This window comes from Rhinolophus sinicus, linkage group LG03, assembly GCF_036562045.2.
Source record: "Rhinolophus sinicus isolate RSC01 linkage group LG03, ASM3656204v1, whole genome shotgun sequence".
Taxonomy (NCBI): Eukaryota; Metazoa; Chordata; class Mammalia; order Chiroptera; family Rhinolophidae; genus Rhinolophus; species Rhinolophus sinicus.
In genome coordinates, this window is record NC_133753.1 from 103472316 (window position 1) to 103492670 (window position 20355).

At 40.4% G+C, this 20355-nt stretch overlaps 1 protein-coding gene and 1 pseudogene across 2 annotated transcripts in view; one reads left to right on the plus strand and one right to left on the minus strand.

The window, feature by feature from the left end:
* Positions 1 to 20355, plus strand: part of RCC1L (RCC1 like) — a 38177-nt gene that overhangs the window by 205 nt on the left and 17617 nt on the right. Inside the window, exons 1-6 of one of the 2 annotated variants that reach the window (XM_019754991.2) lie at positions 355 to 742; positions 9706 to 9835; positions 12143 to 12271; positions 13150 to 13216; positions 13808 to 13859; positions 15500 to 15584. In XM_019754991.2, coding sequence (XP_019610550.2) covers positions 419 to 742; positions 9706 to 9835; positions 12143 to 12271; positions 13150 to 13216; positions 13808 to 13859; positions 15500 to 15584 — 787 coding nt within the window. In that variant the 5' untranslated portion in view covers positions 355 to 418. Of the gene's footprint in view, positions 1 to 354; positions 743 to 9705; positions 9836 to 12142; positions 12272 to 13149; positions 13217 to 13807; positions 13860 to 15499; positions 15585 to 20355 lie in introns of those variants that run through there. The other variant, XM_074328447.1, reaches the window with a different exon arrangement.
* Positions 7320 to 7927, minus strand: LOC141570389 (fatty acid-binding protein 5 pseudogene; annotated as a pseudogene).

Sequence of the window (20355 nt, forward strand, 5' to 3'; positions counted from 1 at the left end):
TGGCAAAGGGGGTAAAATAGGGCGGGGGAGGGCACTACACTGGAGTTGCGCAGAGTGGGCAACCACTTAGGTTTTACCCCTGCTATTGCTAAGAAGCGAAGGGCCTGGCAAAACATAAAAGCGCCAGCGCCTGCCGTGTCAGGGAAACTGCTCAGCAATTGTGCGTTACGCGGGGAGGGGAGAGTTGAGGGCGTCTTCTAGAGCTCGGAAAAGATCGCGCACAAGGAGGGCAACGCCAGACCGGGGCCTCCACAGCCGGACTCTCCGGATCAGGGCACCTGGCTCCGCCTTTGGCTGCCCTCAGCACCTCTGCCTTCAGCCAGGAGTGAACATGATCGCGGACTCTTCCGCCGGGGCGTGGGGTCAAGGGTTACGAAAGATGGCGGCGCCCAGGAGCCGCTGAGGCGTGAAGCTGAGGATGGCACTGGTGGCGCTGGCGGCAGGGGCTCGGCTGGGGCGCCGTCTGCGCGGGCCGAGGCCAGGGCGCGGGCACTGGACGGCGGCCGGGCGCTCCCGGAGCCGGCGCGAGGCGGCGGAGGCCGAGGCGGAGGCGCCCGTGTTCCAGTACGTGGGCGAGCGCGCGGCCCGCGTGGACCGCATCTTCGTGTGGGGCTTCAGCTTCTCGGGAGCGCTGGGCGTGCCCACCTTCGTGCTGCCCAGCTCCGCGCCCCAGCCCCGCGCCGGCTCGCGGCCGCGCCGCAGGATCCAGCCCGTGCCTTACCGCTTGGACCTGGACCAAAAGGTGCGGGCCGCGGCCCTCTTCTAAGCCCTGTGCGTAGCACTCGGCCCCTTTTGATAAGTTGGATGGGCAGACTTGGGGGAGGACGACCTTCGAGCGCGCTGCAGGCCCAGAAGGGGAAGGCATTAGTGATGCTGCCAACCTTTACCGAGCGGCTGACACGTGTCGGGTGTTGTGTCCCGCTCGTGTCATTCGCACATCACCCTGCGAGTTGTGGTTGTCACCACAGTTACAGAGCAGGAAAGGGAAACTCAGGGTTAAGCCCCAGGCCCCAGGTCCCGTAGCTGGTAGGTGCACATACGGTGGGACTCGCAGTCGGGCCAGTGTGATTCCAGAAGTTCGGTTGTTAGGAAAGGCGACTTCAGAAGGTCAGAGAAAAGGTGGGCGGGCTGGAGTTTGTGAACAGCTCCGAAAGGACATGTTGGCTGGAGCAGTAACAGGAAGGAGCGAGGAAGGAGGCGCGCTCTAAACACACTAGAATGGTTGCAACAGGAGGCCGCAGACTTGACTCAGATTTGAAAAGATCAGAGCAAAGGACAGCCACGGGAGGCGGCTTATCTCCGAAGCCAACACCCAGAAGAGCAAAAATGGATGCTTAGGGATAGGTTGTTGCTTGGAGATGGTTGTGGAAACTTGGGTGGGTGATGGAGAAGCGCATTTGACCACTTTGGCTTCTGACTTCTCTGTCAGGCACAACAAGTGATCTTTTAACTGAAAAGGGGAGACCAAGAGAAATAGGGAATGTAAGTTCTGGATGAATGAAAAGTTGGGTTTTTGACTTCTTAATATTGGGTTGTAAGAATTATTAATATATTCTGGTTATTCTCGGTTATTGGAATAGCACTACAATAAACGGGTGCATATATTTTTTTGAATTAGCGTTTTGGATTTCTCTGGATGGATACCTAAGAATGGAATTGCTGGGTCATAAGGTAGTTCCATTTCCAGTTTTTTGTTATACCTCCACACAGATATCCATAGTGGCCACAACAATCTGCAATCCCGCCAACAGTGCACAAGGGTTCCCTTTTCTCCACATCCTCGCCAGCGCTTGTTTGTTGGTTTATTGATGATAGCCATGACTGGGGTGAGGTGGTATCTCATTGTGGTTTTTATTTGCATTTCTCTAATGATTAGTGAGATTAAGCATTTTATCATATGTCTATTGGCCATCTGTATGACCTCTTTAGAAAAACGTCTCTTCATGTCCTCTGCCGTTATTTAAATTGGGTTGTTTGTTTTTTGGTGTTGAGTTGAATGATTTTTGTTTATTTATAAATTTTGGATATTAATCCCTTATCAGATGTATTGTTGACAAAAATCTCCCATTTAGTTGGATGGCTTTTTGTTTTATTGATGGTTTCCTTTGCTGTGAAAAAACTTTATAGTTTGACATAATCCCATATATTTATTTTTCCTTTTACTTCCTTTGCTTGAGGGGATATATCAGTAAAAATATTACTAAGGCTAATGTCTGCAAATTTACTTCCTATATTTTTTTCTAGGAGTTTTATGGTTTCGGATCTTACAGTTAAGTCTTTAATCCATTTTGAGTTTGTTCTTGGATATGGTTTAAGGAGGTGGTCCACCTTCATTTTTTTTCATGTGTCTGTCCTGTTTTCCCAGCACCATTTATTGAATAGACTTTCTTTACCCCAATGTAAATTCTTGCTTCCGTTGTCATAGATTAAATGACCATATAGGTATGGATTTATTTCTGGGCTCTTTATTCTGTTCCATAGATCTTTGTGTCTGTTTTCATGCGAGCACCATGCTGTTTTGATTACTATGGCCTTGTAGTATGATTTGATGTCAGGTATCATAATACCTCTTACTTTGTTCTTATTTCTCAAGATTGCTGTGGCTATTCAGGGTTTTTTATGGTTCCATATAAATTTTAGGATTATATGTTCTATTACTGTGAAAAATGTCCTTGGTAGTTTGATAGGAATTGCATTGAATTTGTATATTGCCTTAGGCAGTATGGACATTTTAATTATATTGATTCTTCCTATCCATGAACGTGGTATGTGTTTCCCTTTGTTTGGATTTTCTTTAATTTCTCTCTTCAGTGTCTTATAATTTTCTGAGTACAGGCCTTTGCTTCTTTGGTTAAATTTATTCCTAAGTATTTTATAATTTTTGACTCAATTGTAAATGGAATTCTTTTCTTAATTTCTCCTTCTGATAGTTTATTATTAGTTATACAATTGCAGCTGATTTCTGAATATTAATTTTGTATCCTGCTACTTTACTAAATTCATTTATCAGTTTTAATAATTTTTTGATGGAGTCTTTGGGGTTCTCTATATATAGTATCATGTCACCTGCATATAATGACAATTTTACTTCCTCCTTACCGATTTGGATGCCTTTTATTTCTTTTTCTTGTCTGATTGCTGTGGCTAGAACTTCCAGCACTATGTTGAATAAAAGTGGTGAAAGTGGGCAACCTCGCCTCGTTCCTGATCTGAAGGGGAATGGTTTTTGCTTTTCCCCATTGAGTATGATGTTAGCTGTGGGTTTTTCATATGTGGCCTTTTATTATGTTGAGATATGATCCCTCTATTCCCAGTTTGCTAAGAGATTTAACATAAATGGCTGCTGGATTATGTCAAATGTTTTTTCTGCATCTATTGATATTACCATATGATTTTTATTTATTAATTCTTTTTTGAGTGTTTGGTAGAATTCACCTGTGAAGCCATCTAGTCCTGGACTTTAGTTTGTTGGGAGCTTGTTACTGAGTCACTTTCATTGGTAGTAATCGGTCAGTTCAGATTTTCTGTTTCTTCTTGATCAGTTTTGGAAGTTTGTATGTTTCTAGGAATTTATCCATGTCTTCCAGATTGTCCAATTTGTTGGCAAATAATTACTCATAGTATTTTCTTTAATTTTTTTGTAGTATTTCTGTGGTGTCCATTGTCACGTCTCTTTCATTTCTGATTTTATTTTTATTTGGGTCCTCTCTTTTTTTGGATGAGTCTGTTATTAAACACTTTTGTTTATCTTTTCTTCTGTTTCTTCTTGAGTCAACTTTGATAATTTGTGTCTTTCTAGGAATTTGTTCATTTTATGTCAGTTGGTATAAAGTTGTTTATAGTGTTCACTTACAATTTACAATTTTCACTTCTGATTTTGGTAATTTGTATCTTCTCTTTTTTTTTTGGTTGGTCAGTGTAGCTACATATTTGTTAATTTTTTAAAAGAACCAACATTTGGTTTAATTAATTTCCTTTGTGTTTTCTGTTTCATTGATTTCCACTTGAGTTTTTATTATTTCCTTTCTTCTGCTTGCTTTGGGTTTAGTTTGCTCTTCTTTTTTAGTTTCTTAAGGTAGAAGGTTAAGCTATTGTTGTGGTCTTTCTGTTTATTTAATATAGATGTTTGTAGCTGTAATTTTTCCTCCAAGCACTGTTTATCTGCAACCCATAAATTCTGATATGTTGCATTTTTGTCTCATTCACCTTAAAATAGTTTTCAATTTCTTTTTTGACCCAGGAGTTATTTAGAAGTACTTAATTTCCAAATACTTGTGGATTTCCTTAATTTCTTTATTTTATTGACTTTCAATTTAATTCTGTTGTGATTGGGGAACATACTTTATTTAATTTCAGTCCTTTTAAATGCATTGAGACTTTTTGTTATATCCTAGCATATGGTCTATCCTGGAGAATGTTCCACTTGTGCTTGAAAAGTATGTGTATTTTGCTGTTTATTTGGGTTGGTGTCAGGTTATAGGTGACAGGTCAAGTTGGTCAATAGCGTTGTTCAAGTTTTCTATATCCTTTCTGATGTTCTGCCTAATCTATCAAAAAAATTATTGAGAGTGGGATAGTGACATCTTCAACTATTGTTGACTTGTCTGTTTCTCCATTCATTTCTGTCAGCTTTTGCTTCATGTATTTTGCAACTTTGTTGCTAGGTACATATTTATTTATAGTTGTTGTATTTCTTGATGCATTGATCCCTTTATCATTATAAAATGTCTACTTTGTCTCATAACGTTTTTTTGTTTTCAAGTCAATTTTGTGGGATATTAGTGTAGTTGTTGCAGTTCTTTTATCATTGTTGTTTGCATATTATATCTTTTCCTAATTCTCCACTTTCCACCTGTTTGTGTCTTTGAATCTAAACGTGTCACTTAACTGTATATGGTGGGATCATATTTTTTATCCATTCTACCAGTTTCTGCCTTTCAATTGGAATGTTTAATCCATTTCTATTTAATATAATTTACTGAACGTAAGATATAGTCTATCATTTTGTTATTTGTCTGTTGTCTTTTTCCTCTGCCCCACCCTTTTTGCCTTCTTTTGTGTTATATAGCTATTTCTTAGTGTACCATTTGAATTCCCTTGTTGTTTCTTTTACTATGTTTTTGAGTTTTTTTAAAGGTTGTCCTTGGAATTACATCTTATATTAAAACAATCTAGTTTGGATTAATACCAAGTTAATTTCAGTACTACATAAAAACTTTGTTTCTGTATAGCTCCATCCTTTCCCCCCTTTATTGTGCTATTGTTATAAATTACACATACGAGGTGCCATCAAACAATACAGTGGATGTTTAAATAAAAAAAATTTATTACAGTAAGAGACACATTGCCATTAATCCCCTTCAGAATACTCCCTCCCTCTTGCTTTGAACACATTTATCCCATCATTCTTGCCACTTTCTGAAGCAGTTCTGGAAGTCCTCTTTCATGAGTGTCTTTAGTTGCACTGTCATGGCTGCCTTGATGTCCTGACTTGATTCAAAACGTTTACCTTTGCCATATACCCGAAACAATGTGTGACATAGAGCATTGTCATGATGGAGGATGATTTACCACACACTTTAAAACACACCTCTCAACCGTAGCTTACACCTGACTGACTGCACTGAACAAGTTGAAACTTGTAACACACTCTTACTAAGGTTTTATGCCCTGCTTCCCATATTGAAGATCCCTGCCTTTCTGTTGGATGGCACTCGGCAGCAGCATTCACTGTATTTTGTGATCACAACAGGAAAGGCTCCATGTCACACATCGCTTCTGGTATATGGCAGTTTCTCAAATGAAAACATCACGGTGTGTCCTCATCCACCTTATTCACTGGATCTGGCACCGTATGACTTCTGGCTCTTCCCCAGAGTCAAAATGACCACAAAAGGTAAACGTTTTGAATCGATTCAGGACATGGAGGCAGCCATGACAGTGCAACTAAAGACACTCATGAAAGAGGACTCCCTGAACTGCTTCAGAAAGTGGTAAGAATGATGGGATAAGTGTGTTCGAAGCAAAGGGGGTATTTTGAGGGGGGTTAATGGCAATGTGTCTTTTACTGTAATAAATTTTTTTATTTAAACATTCACAATATTGTTTGATCATACCTTGTATATGTCTTGTATGCCCATTAATACATACGTATTTACAGTTAATTGCTGTATTCAGTTTTCTTTTAAATCAGACAAAATAGTTATAAACAAAAAATACATTTATACTGTCTTTTATTTTTTTATCCATTAAGAAAATTTATTTATTTATGTAGTGATTTACTTGTGCTCTTTCTTTATGTGGATTTGAGTTACTGTGTAGTGTCCTTTTATTTCAGCCTCAGGACTCCCTTTAGTGTTTTTTGTAGGGCAGGTCTGCTAGTGATGAATTCTGTCAGTTTTTGTATATTTGTTAATGTCTTCATTTCTTCTTTTAAAAATCTTTTTTAAAGACAGTGTTATTGAGGTATAATTCGCACACCATGCAATTTACCCATTTAAAGTGTACAGTCAATGGTTTTTGGTATATTACATTATTAGTTTTTTTAAATTGTGGTAAAAATATATAACATAAAATTTGCCATTTTAACCATTTGTAATTATAATTCATTGGCATTAATTACTTCATAGTGTTGTGCAACCATCATCACTATCTATTTCTAAACTTTTTCATCACCCTAAACAGAAACTCTGTAATTGTTGAGCAGTAACTCCCCATTTTCTCCTACTCCTAATCCCTGGTAACGGCTAATCTGTTTTTCGTCCCTGCGAATTTGCCTATTCTAGATATTTCATATAAGTGAAATCATACAATATTTGTCCTTTTGTATCTAGCTTATTTCATTTAACATAATATCTTTCAGGTTCATCTATGTTGTAGCATGTATCAAAACTTAGTTCATTTTTACAACTGAATAATATTCTAGTGTATGTATATACCATATTTTGTTTATCCGTTCACCTGTCCATGGATGCTTGTGTTTCTACCTTTTGGCTTTGTGAATAATGTTACAGGGAACATTGGTGTACAAGTATCTGTGTCTCTGTTTTCCATTCTTTAGTGTATATACCTAGAAATGGAATTGCTGGATCATATGGTAATTCTTTCTATGTTTAACCTTTTTGAGGATCTCCCAAACTGTTTTCCACAGTGGATGCAGCATTTTATATTTCCACAAGCATTGTGTGAGGATTCCAATTTCCACACATCCTCACCAGCACTTGTTTTCATTGTGTTTTTTAAATAGCTACCCTTGTTATCCTTCATTCTTTTTTTTTTTTTTAAGCATAAACACATTTATTCACTAACCAAAGGGACGATCTTAATTAAACCAACACTTGGAAATAGTTGCATGCAAAATGTTTATGATAAAGACAACCGAATACAGAGATGGAAAAAAAAAAAAAAAAGCACGGAGAGATTTGCTCATTGAACTGAGCCTGTTTACTCGAGCAGCTAATTCCTGTCCAGAAGGATGATGGAATTTTTACTCTACTTTTTCATAGACCTGAGTACAGTTGACATTGTTCATGACGCATTCCACCATTAGTTTCCTATTTTCCACTCTTCTTGTTATTGTGCTTTCCTTGCCATCCCATTCCTGATGTTGCACCAATGCACCATTGACAAAATTGCACACAGTCTGAGTTTTTCTGCCATCAGCTGTAGTTTCTTCAAACTTCTCTCCCAGGTTGCATGAAAACTGCTCTCAGTTTTTATGGTGAGGTGTTTGCCGTCAGAGGTGATGACACAGTCTGGTTTGGCCATGGCCCCCGTTTTTCGCAGAGCCATCCCTACTCCTAATTCCTTCATGTACTCATCAAAGCCTTTGCTCTCCACTAAGTGCCATCTTCCTACCAGCTGCTGAATGGAGGCCATGGTGGGCGCGGGCGGCGTGCGGGTCGAGAGGAGCAGAGTGCGGCGTGGAGAGCTTTATCCTTCATTCTTAAGATGGTTTTACTTAATATAGATTTCTTCGTTGACAGGTTTTTCTTCTTTTTGCATTTTGACTATGTCATCCCACTATCTTCTGGCCTCCATGGTTTCTGATGAGAAATCAGTTTTAGTCTTATTGAGGATCTCCTGTATGTGATGTTACTTCTCTGATGCTGCTTTCAAGATTCTTTGTCTTTTGCTTTTGACAGTTTGATTACGGTGTATCTAGGTGTGGATGTCTTTGAGTTTATCTTTTTTGGAATTCATTTTGCTTCTTGGATGTCTGAATTCATGTTTTCATCATAGTTTAGATGTTTTGAGCCATTTTTTCTCTGTTTTCCTTCTGGGACTCCTGTTATGTAAATGTTGATACACTGTTGTGTTACAGGTCTCTGAGGCACTGTTCATTATTTTACTTTTTTTTCTGTTCTTTAGAATGAATAATTAAAAAAAAAATTTTATTGGGGAGTATTGGAGAACAGTGTGTTTCTCCAGGGCCCATCATCTCCAAGTCGTTGTCCTTCAATCTAGTTGTGGAGGGTGCAGCTGAGCTCCAAGTCCAGTTGCCGCTTTCAATCTTTAGTTGCAGAGGGCGCAGCCCACCATCCTATGTGGGAATTGAACCGGCAACCTTGTTGTTGAGAGCTCGCGCTCCAACCAAGTGAGCCGTCTAGCTGCCCCTCCACAAGCTCAGTGGCAGCTCGTTGTCTTCAATCTAGTTGAGGAGGGCGCAGCTCACTGGCCCATGTGGGAATTGAACTGGCAACCCTGTTGTTCACAGGTTGCGCTCTAACCAATTGAGCCATCTGGCTGCCCCTAGAATGAATAATTTTTACTGTTATTTCTTCAAGTTAATTGATTATTCTGCCATCTCAAATCTGCTGTTGAGCCTATATCATGATTTTTTTCCTTTTGGTTATTGTACTTTTCAACTCTGGAATTTCCAGTTAGGTTTTTAATATTTTTATTTCTCGGTTCAGCTTCCATATTTGTTGAGTCATTGTCATCATATTTTCCTTTAATTCTTTAAACACAATTTAAAAAATCCTTTGAGCAATAGTTCATTAAAGTCTGAAAAATCTAACGTCTGGGTCCCCTTCATGTCAGTTTCTTTTTCCCCTCAGTATAGGACACACTTTATTTTTTCTTTGCATGTCTTACTTTTTCTTTGAAACTGCTTTTTAATGATATATTATATGCACTCTGAAATTAGATAGCCTTTACTTATTAGCTCTCTGACTACGTTAGGCAAGTTACTTAATCACCAGGAACCTTGATTTTCTCATCTACCAAATAGTAGTACTAATAACAATAACAATAAGTGTATTACAAAGCTCTTACATTAAGTCAGATATTATTTACTGTTAGGTCTTTAGCTATTTTAACTACTTTAGTTTTCACATCAACCCAATGAGAGAGACACTTGCCTCCACTTTACAGAGAGGGAAACAGATGCAGAGAGGTTAAGTAATCTATCTTAAGTCACAGGTGGAAGGGGTAGAGCCAAGATTCAAACTCAGGCAGTCTTCAACTTAACTACTCTGTTAGTCTGTGTCTGGGTGAGTGGGGATGACGGTAATACCTAGTTCATAGGGTGATGATAAAGATTAAATGAGACAATACATATCAAACAGCACAGTAAGTGTTCAGTAAATGTTAGTTGCTATATTAATAGTATGTATTCTTGGATTGGGTAAATAACCTGTCATAAATTGCTGAAAAAACTTGATATCACATATCGGTTAATGCCCTATGGGAATTCTTTTTCAGATTTCATCAGCTGCTTGTGGCTATGGGTTCACTTTGCTGTCATCTAAAACCAAGGATGTTACGAAAGTTTGGGGTATGGGACTCAACAAAGATTCTCAGCTTGGATTTCACAGGAGCCGGAAAGATAAAAGTGAGCATTCTTATCTTAGCTTCTCTCTGCTGCGACTGGGCTGAGAAAGCTCCCTCTGGATTTTCATGAGTATGATTACATAAACCAAAACATAACAGCAAAATAGATGGAGTCTTAAAGGGATGTTGTTTGAAATCATTTGCATTAGATTGTTTTTCAGCCTCTTTGGTAATAATATTGAACCTTTGGGCAAAAAGGCATTTCCTGAGAAGTAAAGATGTTCCTTTTTGGCCCCAAGGAGATTACCTTTCTTTTCTAGCTTAGAGATAGCCTGAAATACTGTACAGTATGTAGACTATGGCCTGGGGGAAAAATTCAGTGAAATCCTTAATATGGAGGCTTTATTCCAAATTATTGTTTGAAACTTGGATTGTAAAAATGTTAGAAATGATTTATAATGACATTTTTAAAAGTAGACATTAGCTAAGCAGTACTAAGAACAATAAGAAACATTTTTTAAATTAAGGAAGAAATTAACTGGATATACTCGTACATACCAGACAGACCTTTCTTTTCATTTTTTTCCCCGTTACCACATTCATATGCAAATATTTTATTTTGATCACAGCATATATTTTGTTTTCTGCCTTTTTTCAGTTAATTTTATATCAGAGTTCTTTTATAAGTTAGTATTGAAATCTTATTAGCTGTAAGATGCCACACCACATTGTTTTATATCTTTTATCAGGAACCATTTTAGACATACGCAGAAATGGACAGAACAGTGCGATGCATGCCATGTGCCGTCATCAGTCTCAGCAGTCATTAGCTATGCCAGCCTTGTTTTATTCATTTCCCCACCATTCCCTCACTAAATAAATTTCAAGCAAATCCTAGCATTATTGATTTCATTCACAAATGTTTCACTACATATCTAAAAAATAAGGACTCTTTAAAAAATAATAAACATAACATTGGCACACCTGAAAATAACAGAATAATCCCTGAATGTCATTAAATAGCCAGTGTTCAAACTGCCAGTTATCTCACAAATGTCATTAATTTTTAACTTTAATATTAAAAATTTATTTGAATCAAGATCCAGACATTGCAGTTGGTTGATAAGACTTTTAGAAGTCTTTTAAGTCTGTTTTAATCTTTTTTCCTTGAAATTTATTTATTAAAGAAATCGCGTGGTTTATGCTATTGAATTTTCCAGTCTGGGGTTTCCTGTCAGTTGGTAGTTGGATCTAGAGCCGTGTTCTCTTTAAATGTCATGTATTTCCTGCTTCCAGGCCCTTAGGGGTCTATGCGTATCCTAATGGGGGGTGTGAGTCAGTTTTCGGAGTTCTAAAGTACTGTATGTTTTCAACTAATAAGGCTGGAAAAGCTAACAACATTGTCCAGTTTCTTTGATTTTTGCCTAGAGGCACATCATCTTACTGTGATAAGCCAGTTATTCCATGCTGATCAAAAGCTCTGTCTGAAAATTGTGTTAGTCACTAATGAATACAAATGGGCAAATATATTATTATAACAGTAGTAATGCCATTTATCTGATAGACAAAATCTTTTTAAACATGGGGTTCAAAGGAGAAAATAGAGGGGTTATTTAGTGGGGTTTCGGTTGAGGACCAGTGCATTTGTAGATCTTTAACTCCAGCGTGCATTGTAAATATTCGAAAGCTCATCGTTGAAAACCTCCAAGAGGAGTTCTTTCCATAGATCAATCTGGCTTATTTGATTGGATTGTAAAGAACAATAAGGTTCTTCTTTAGAGTGACTTCTAAAAAACCTTTCCCCTTACTTGTTTATTTAAATGTTAAAGTTATCTTTTTTGCATAGTTCAGGATCCTAGAGGTGTAGTAGAATGTGATGAAAGCCTGCTTTCCGCCTCTGGCCTCCCAGCCACATGGCTTTTCTCCCTGAAGACAACCTGTGTCAGCAGTCTCTAGGTTACCCTTTTAGAGAGATTTAATATACATGCAAGTAAATGCGTCTACACATTCTTTTTGCCTCCTTTTAATACAACAGTATTTGCTCTTTTTCACTTGAGAAGTTTTAGTGGGTATTGCAGGAAGAAAATGCTTTTACTTTCTGAAAAAATTCAAATGGCATTAAATGATACGTGAAGAGATTTTTGAAATAAGACTGTTTGCTTTTCAGTAACCCAATGTGAATGGAGGCAGTGTGGTGCAGTGGTGGGAGTTAGAGACAGGGGTTCTAGTCCTTGCTCTGTCACTAGCCTCTGTGCCTGAGTAAGTCATTCCGATCTCTGTAAAAATGTGGGGATCAAACAGTATGAGTTCTAATGTTAGAAGTGCTATGACTCTCAGTCGCTGTAATGACTGGTGGTTTTTGTTTCAGCAAAGGGATACGAGTATGTTTTGGAGCCCTCACCAGTTCCACTGCCTCTGGACAGACCTCAGGAGACACACGTGCTACAGGTCTCCTGTGGCAGAGCCCACTCTCTGGTCCTCACAGACAGCGAAGGAGGTGAATTGACCTGCTCAAGACTGATGGAGGAGTGAGGAAACCACTTTCTTGGTGTTGATCCTGAAGTAGCTCAGCTGTTGGAGCCTCATCTAATTAGTGAGGCTGTTGGCATTTCCTGAGCCAATCAGTAGGGTGGCTTGGGAGAGCTGTATTGAGCAGAGCTTGCTAAATCTTTTATGCTTCTGCTCTCTGTGGTTCTTGGAGAGTCTCAAGTACCTGTAAATCTGACAGTGCACACCAGGTAGCCTTCTCAAGGCCTCCCACTGCCTTTGCGTGAAGTCACCGAGCTGGGTGGCACATGCAGATGGCTTTTTCTGTTGTCCTGAAAGAAGCCTGTTGGCTAACATTTCGTCCAAGTACTGGGGTGGGGGGAGAGGGGAGATTTCAGAGTCCAAGCTACTGGGTAACCCTGAAGCTCTCCAGAAGAGCGGTTGTTTCTAGGGAAAGGCCAACTTGACTAAATTTTTCAAATATTTTCTGACTAAGCGTGCTTTGCAGGAAAAGGTGACGGTGGTGTTTAGCAACTCTCTCAAGAGGGCTTTTGCATTGAGGGCAACCTAGTGACAGGTTCAGGAAATGGGGCCTTTCACAGGAGGTGCCTGCCTTGTGTAAGGTGGAATTCCTGAGAAGTGGGACTAGGGGCAGGGTGGGCGGGAGCAGAAGGAACAGTACAGGTGACCCAGGCCCTGTGGCCGGCCTGGACCCCAGTGTCCCTGTGGCTCTGCCTGCACAGGCTGGGAATGTTGGAGAAGGACACCAAGGGGCAGCGAGGGTGGGCGGTTGGCCCAGGACCACTTTTGAGACCCCTCTTCCAGTCCTGACATTCTAGGCCTTCATGAACCTGAAGAACTGATTTAACTGGGAGTGTTATTTTTCAGTCTTCAGCATGGGAAACAATTCTTATGGGCAATGTGGAAGAAAGGTGGTCGAAAATGAAATTTACAGGTGAGTTCCCGAAGGGATGACCCTTTCCCCCAGTTATGTTAAGCATGAACCATGTCTTGAGTGATTACTATGTGACAGACCCACAGAGCAGGAAGCAGGTTCCTCGTGTGTGAGGGGAGCAGTGAAAACTCACCGGAAACTGAGGAGAGGATGTTGCAAGCTGAGCTGCATGATTTAAGCTGGTGGGAGGGGAGGGCGCTCGAGCATTGATTGTAATGTATAGGACTTCTTTGGATTGGTTTTGTATTTTTAACCAAATTGATTAACTTGAAAAATTCCTCTCATTCATGGTCATTCAGTCTTAAAAAAAACAAATTCCCTCTAATTCCTTGTATGATGTTGGTGGTTATAAATACCAGTCTCAACTCTGGCAGCACATGAAAATCACCAAAGGATTTTGTTTGTTTTGTTTTACTTTCATGCCTAGGCCTACCTCTACCTTATATTTGACCTTGAGAAGAGTTTCCCTAATAGTTACTGTGTGTGTGTGTGTGGGGGGCCACCAGTCAGTGGTGCTGGGAGGGGACAGAAACCCACAGTGCTTACCATGACCATGCCTCTTGCTTCTCCCCAAATTGTTCCCGGCCATAGTGAAAGTCACAAAGTCCACAGAATGCAGGACTTCGATGGACAGGTGGTCCAGGTAAGAGGCGTGGGCTCATCCTGGCCCCTGAGGCGCTTTTGAAAGGGTGAGATTTGGGTGGAGTGATGGCAAATTTGGTAGGCAGATTTTCTGAATTAATAAGTTATTTTAGTGAAAATTATTGCCTGTCTACTGGAGGCCAGGATTTGCAGTAGATCATGAGGGTACAAAGTTTAATAAGGTTTGGGGGATAACACGCTAGTGGGTGAGACAAGTTAAAAAAAGCAACTAGCTACATCAGAGTGTATCACAGCACTGTGGATGTTCCGGCTGGCTTTACCGTGTTTATCGTTTTATTCCCATCCCCGGTGTGGTGCCTGGCACATAGTAGGTGCTTGTAATAACTACATAGTGGAATGGAAGGGAGAGAAGGCATCATGGAAGAGGTGGCAGAGGAATTGGTTAGATGGGCGGGATGGATGGTAGGAAAATGTTTGTGGGAGAGGGGAGGGAGTAGCAGGGGGCTTTACCTGCTGAGAACATGCAGTGTGGCTGCAGTTTCGTGTGCTTTTGGGGGAGCAGTAGGGGATAGGCTAGGAGAAGGTTCGGAGTGAACAATGCAGGACCTTGACTGCCTTGCTCAGGAGTATAGACTTCATCCTCTTGACAGTTAGGGGCTGTCAAAGGTTCTAAGCAGGAGGAGTGACAGCCAAATTATGATCTGTTTAGAAATATAACTTTGGCCATGGTATGGAGTAGAATTGGGGGAAGAAGTGGTGACAGCTGCCTGGGAAGCCATGGAGAGGAGGGACAGCTGAGGAGAATGTAAGGAGAATTGACTGGATTTAGGGCTCGATTGGACAGGCGGGGAGTGAGCTAGAGGGAGTCGAGTGTGACTCCGTAGGCCAGTGAGTGGCTGCTGGTGTTCTTGACCTAGATGGCAGTGGGCTGGAGGGGGACAGGTGCGGGTCGGCTGGGAGGGGGCGCTGGGAGGAGCAGGAGTGCATCTGCAGTAGAGCAGTGCTTCCTGCACAGACGTCCAAGTCACAGGGATGTGAGTTCAAGTCCCTGCTTCTCCGCATGTTAACTGGCTGACTGGGCAAGTTATCAACCTTCTCTGAGACTCAGTTTCTCACTGGGTGGTCTTGGTGATTGACTTAGCACAGTGCCTGGCATAATAGCTGTTCAGTAAAGGGTGCTTCTCATTGGGAAAATAGGTCTGGAACTCAGAAGAGTTGTTGGGACTGGAGCTAACAGAGTGGAGGTGACAGCAGGTGCAGTCTCCAGGGAAGTGTGAAGAGAGAAGAGGGCAAAAGATAGAACCTTGGAGGATTCCAACACTGAAGGGTAGGAAGAAGAGGCTGGGCAAGCGACAAAGATTGGATGCTGTTAGGCGGAAGAGAGGAATGGCAAAGAGAAAGGCTTTTGGAGGAGGGAGTGGTTCCTCAGGTGTGGAGAGGACGGAGGGGCTCCTGGGTTTGCGCCTTAGGACACCTGGCACTGTGCTTTAGCAGGAGCAGTTTCAGCGGAGTGGGAGACTAAAGCTAGGCTGTGGTGTGGAGAGAGTGAGGTGATGCAGGTGGGGCCCGCTGGGTGCCCAGGCGCCGGAGGGAATGGATGCTGCCAGGCTCGGGGGCTAGCGACTGGGACCCTGGGCTTCCAAGGGCTTCTCACCAACCTCACCTTTGTCTGTCCGGCAGGTCGCCTGTGGTCAGGACCACAGTCTGTTCCTCACGGATAAAGGAGAAGTCTATTCTTGTGGATGGGGCGCGGATGGGCAAACAGGTAGTGTACCTCCCCCTCTGGAGTAGTGCTGTACGGTGGTGTCCCGCAGGGCTCTCATGGGCGCGTCCCCGCCTTCCTTCATCTGACTCTCACCTCTCTTATCGCTTCCTGGGGAGCACTGTTCTGTCTGTCCTGCCCTGTTCCCCTCACCCCTTACCCCTGGTGCCCATTGAAATGAATCGATAAAAGATTAGAGCCATCCGTCAACAAAGGAGTTCTGAACCTTTTAAAGAAGAAACGTGCTCGATTTTCACTGGTTTGAGAAGAATATCATTAACGGTGGGAGGAGTGAAGGATAAGCTTGATCAACCTTGTATATTTAATCGTTTGATATTTGTGTGAAGGGGGGGCCTTTAAATTCAACATTTAAATCTTGCATAAATCCTCAGTAATCCTACCACCCCACCAAATTGTCTTCGTTCATTCTCTCATGTTTTCTTCCAGTCCTTGTTCATACGTGTACGTCTTTTAAATTGTAATACTAGCATAAGTGTGATTTAATATGCTTGTTTTATCATTTAAATTTACATTAAACATTTTTCCACATCAGTACAATTTTCACAGTTACGGTTTTTAATAGTTGTATGATATAGCATGAAACTAATTTACTACAAGTTAAATTAATCATTTAATCAGTTGATCATTTAATCAAACAATTCCTTAATCATTACTCTGTTGTCAGGAGGCATACTTTTTTGGGGATGGATGGGCAGTAGCCATTGGAGATTTTGTGCCGTCATGTATACATACGTAGCTTTTTCTTTCATTTGGATTTTGCCCTAGGATAAATTCTCAGGAGTGGTGAAGACTTCGAATATTTTTGTTTTCAGAATGTATTATTAAATTGCTTCCCCAAAGTTTTACCAATTTATACTGCCATGAGCAATGTCCAGAAGGACCACTTTCATCACAGGCTCTCTGGCAGTGAGAATTGTCCAGTTAAGTGTGCTCATTTAATTATTATGCTAGTTTTCTAAAGGTACATTTCTTTGGTAACTGTAAAGTTGAAGCATCTCTTTATTTTTAAAATCTTGTGTGGGTCATTTTTAAAACGCATATTTTTATAAACATAATGAAATTGTTCATACATTTTGACAGCATAGACAGAAATGAGGTGAAGTGTAAAAGCCCCACTTTCTGGAGATAACCATGGCTAACGGTTTCCTGGTGCCATTCCGGAAACTTGCTGTTACATGCCACACCTCCTCCGGCCTCACTGCCTTGCTAGCCTGGCTGAGTCCAGCCACATGGGCCCCTACAGTCAGTTTCCGGAGCTGCCCTCCTCTTTGCTGCCATAGGGCCTTTGCACATGCCATTCCCTGAGCCTGGGATGCTCTTTTTTGCTCTCCTTTTCATCCTGTAGGCATTAGTGTGGGTGTCTTCAGTGAAGGCTTTTGTGACCATTCTTTCTTACAGGTTGTTCTCCTTCTGCCTTGTACTTTGTATCTGAGCATCCCATTTCTTTCTTTCCTAAACCTTCAACATTTTGAATTACTTTTTAAAAATCTTTTTTTAATTTATAGTATTATAGTATATACAAAAGATGATGTGTAGATAGTATTCTCCAAATTGGCCCACAGATTCAGTGCAATCCCTATCAAAATTCCAGCTGCCTTACTTGCAGAAATGGACAAACTGATGCTAAAATTCATATAGAATTACCAGGGACCACAAATACCCCCAAAAAATTGCAGAATAAAGGAATCACACTGATTTCAAAATTTACTACAAAGCTACAGTAGTAATCAAAACAGTGTGGTACTGGCGTAAGAATAGGCATAGATCAATAGAATAGAATTGAGCGTTCAGAAGTAAACCCATATGTCTGTGCTCTGTTATTTCTGGGACAGAAGTGCTAAGACCATTTAATTGGGGAAGAAATAGTCTTTTCAACAAATGTTGCTGGCACAACAAATCTATGTGCAAAAGAATCAATGTGAATTTCTGTTACACATAAAAATTAATTCAAAATGGATCAGAGCTGTAAATGTAAGTGCTAAAACTATAAAACTTAGAAAAAAGCATAGGTGTAAATCTTTGTGACCTTGGATTAGGCAGCAATTTCTTAAATATGACACCCAAATCACAAGCAAAAGAAGAAAAGATAGATAAATTGACCTTTATGAATTTAAAAACTTTTGTGCATCAAAAGACACTATGGGGCCGGCCCTGGCGCTCAGGCGGTTGGAGCTCCATGCTCCTAACTCCGAAGGCTGCCGGTTCGATTCCCACATGGGCCAGTGGGCTCTCAACCACAAGTTTGCCAGTTCAGTTCCTCAACTGCTCCAAGGGATGGTGGGCTCTGCCCCCTGCAACTAAGATTGAACACGGCACCTTGAGCTGAGCTGCCGCTGAGCTTCCAGATGGCTCAGTTGGTTGGAGCGCGTCCTCTTAACAACAAGGTTGCCAGTTCGACTCCCGCAAGGGATGGTGGTCTGTGCCCCCTGCAACTAGAAATGGCAACTGGACCTGGAGCTGAGCTGCGCCCTCCACAACTAAGACTGAAAGGACAACAACTTGAAGCTGAACGGCACCCTCCACAACTAAGATTGAAGGGACAACAACTTGACTTGGAAAAAAGTCCTGGAAGTACACACTGTTCCCCAATAAAGTCCTGTTCCCCTTCCCCAATAAAATCTAAACAAAAAAGGAAGTCAAGTTTCTATTAAAAACAAAACAAAACACTATGAATAGAGTGAAAAGACAACACACAGAATGGGACAAAATATTTGTAAATCATGTATTTGATAAGGGTCTAATATCCAGATAAGGATACTGGATAAGCGTCTGTGTATCCAGAATACATAAAGAACTCTTACAACTTAGTAACAAGACAAACAACAATAACAACATAAACAACCCAATTAAAAAATGAGCAAAAGTTTTGTGTAGGTCTTTCTTCAAAGAAGACATACATATGGCCAATAACCACATGGAAAGATAACACAAATAATTAGTCATTAGGGAAATGCAAATCAAAACCACGATGAGATACTACCTCATATCCATTAAAATAGTTACCATCAAAAGAACCCCCAGGAAATAACAAATGTTGGTGAAGATGTGGAGAAATTGGACCCTTCATTGCTGATGGGAATGTAAAATGGTGCAACTGCTGTGCGAAAGTTTGACCATTTCTGAAAAAGTTAAATGTAGAATTACCATATAGCCCAGCAATTCCACTCCAGGTATGTACCCAAGATAAAGGAAAACATTTGTCCATGCAAAAACTTGTGCACAAATGTTCATAGCATTCTTCATAATAGCCAAGTAGAAACAACCCAGACATCCATCAACTGATAAATGGATAAACAAAATACAGTATATACGTGCAATGGAATATTATTCAACCATAAAAAGGAATGTAGTCTTGATACATATTATGACATGGATGAACCTTGAAAACCTTATGTTCAGTGAAAGAAGGCAGACACAAAAGGACACCTATTGTGGAATTCCATTTATACGAAATGTCCAGAATAAAATACGTAGAGACAGAAAGTAGATTAGTGGTTGCCAGGGCTGGGGGTGAGGTGGGAAATGGGGAATGACTGCAAATGGACATGGATTTCTTTCTGGGTGATGCAAATGTTCTTAAATTAGTTAGTGGTGATAATTGCACATCATCATCATGAATATACTAAAAATCACGGAATCGTCAACTTTAAAATGGTTAAAATGGAGACATTGTTATGTGAATTTTATCTCAAAAATGATATGTGACATAAATGTAAATTACAAAACTTAATTAATGATAATAAAATCAACAACTTGTGAAACTATTACCCAATTTAAGACCTAGAACGTGCTCAATGTGTCATATTCTACCAGTGTGCCACTCTCCTGTTTCATATACTTGTATTCCCCCACTAGGGGGATCCACCATTCTAAATTTTATTTCTATTATTCCTTTGAAGGGACAAAAAAATGTATACACAGACACACACACGCCTAAATAATGTATTGACTAATTTTGCTTATTTTAGGGGTCATACTGTATATATCTTCTGTAACTTGGTTTTAACTCAACACTATGTTTCTTAAGATTCAGCTATGTTATAAATATCTGTGGTTCATTCCTTTTTTTTCCTCCTTACAGGTGGGGAGGCCAATTCTAGCCTGTAACTTGTTTTTAGTTATTCTTCAATTTTTAAAAATTGTGGTTAAATACACATAACAAAATTTACCATTTTAAAATTATTTTTCAAAATACAGTTCATTGGTATTAAGTCCATCCACATTGCTGTGTAATTATCACCACCATCCATCTCCAGAACTCTTTCATCTTGCAAAACTGAAACTTTATACCCATTAAACAGTTAACTCCCATCCTCCCTCTCCCCAGCCTCTGGCAACTGTGATTCTACTTTCTGCCTCTATGAATTTGACAACGATAGGTGCCTCATCATATAAGAGAATCATACAATATTTATCTTTCGGTGACTAGCTTGATTCACTTAGCATAATGTCATCAAAGTTCATCCGTGTTGTAGCGTCTGTCAGAATTTCCTTCCTTTTTAAGCTGAGTGATAGTCCCTTGTATGTATACACCACATTTTGCTTGTCCATCCATCCATTGATGAATGCTTGGGTTGCTTCTACTGTTGGAGTAATGCTGCTATGAACATGAGTGTACAAATATCTCTCTGAGACCTGCTTTTCATTCTTTTGGGTATAAACCTGGAAGTGGAATTCCTGAATCATAAGGTAGTTCTATTTTTAAAATTTTAAGGAACTGCCATACTGTTTTTCATAGCAACTGCACAATTTT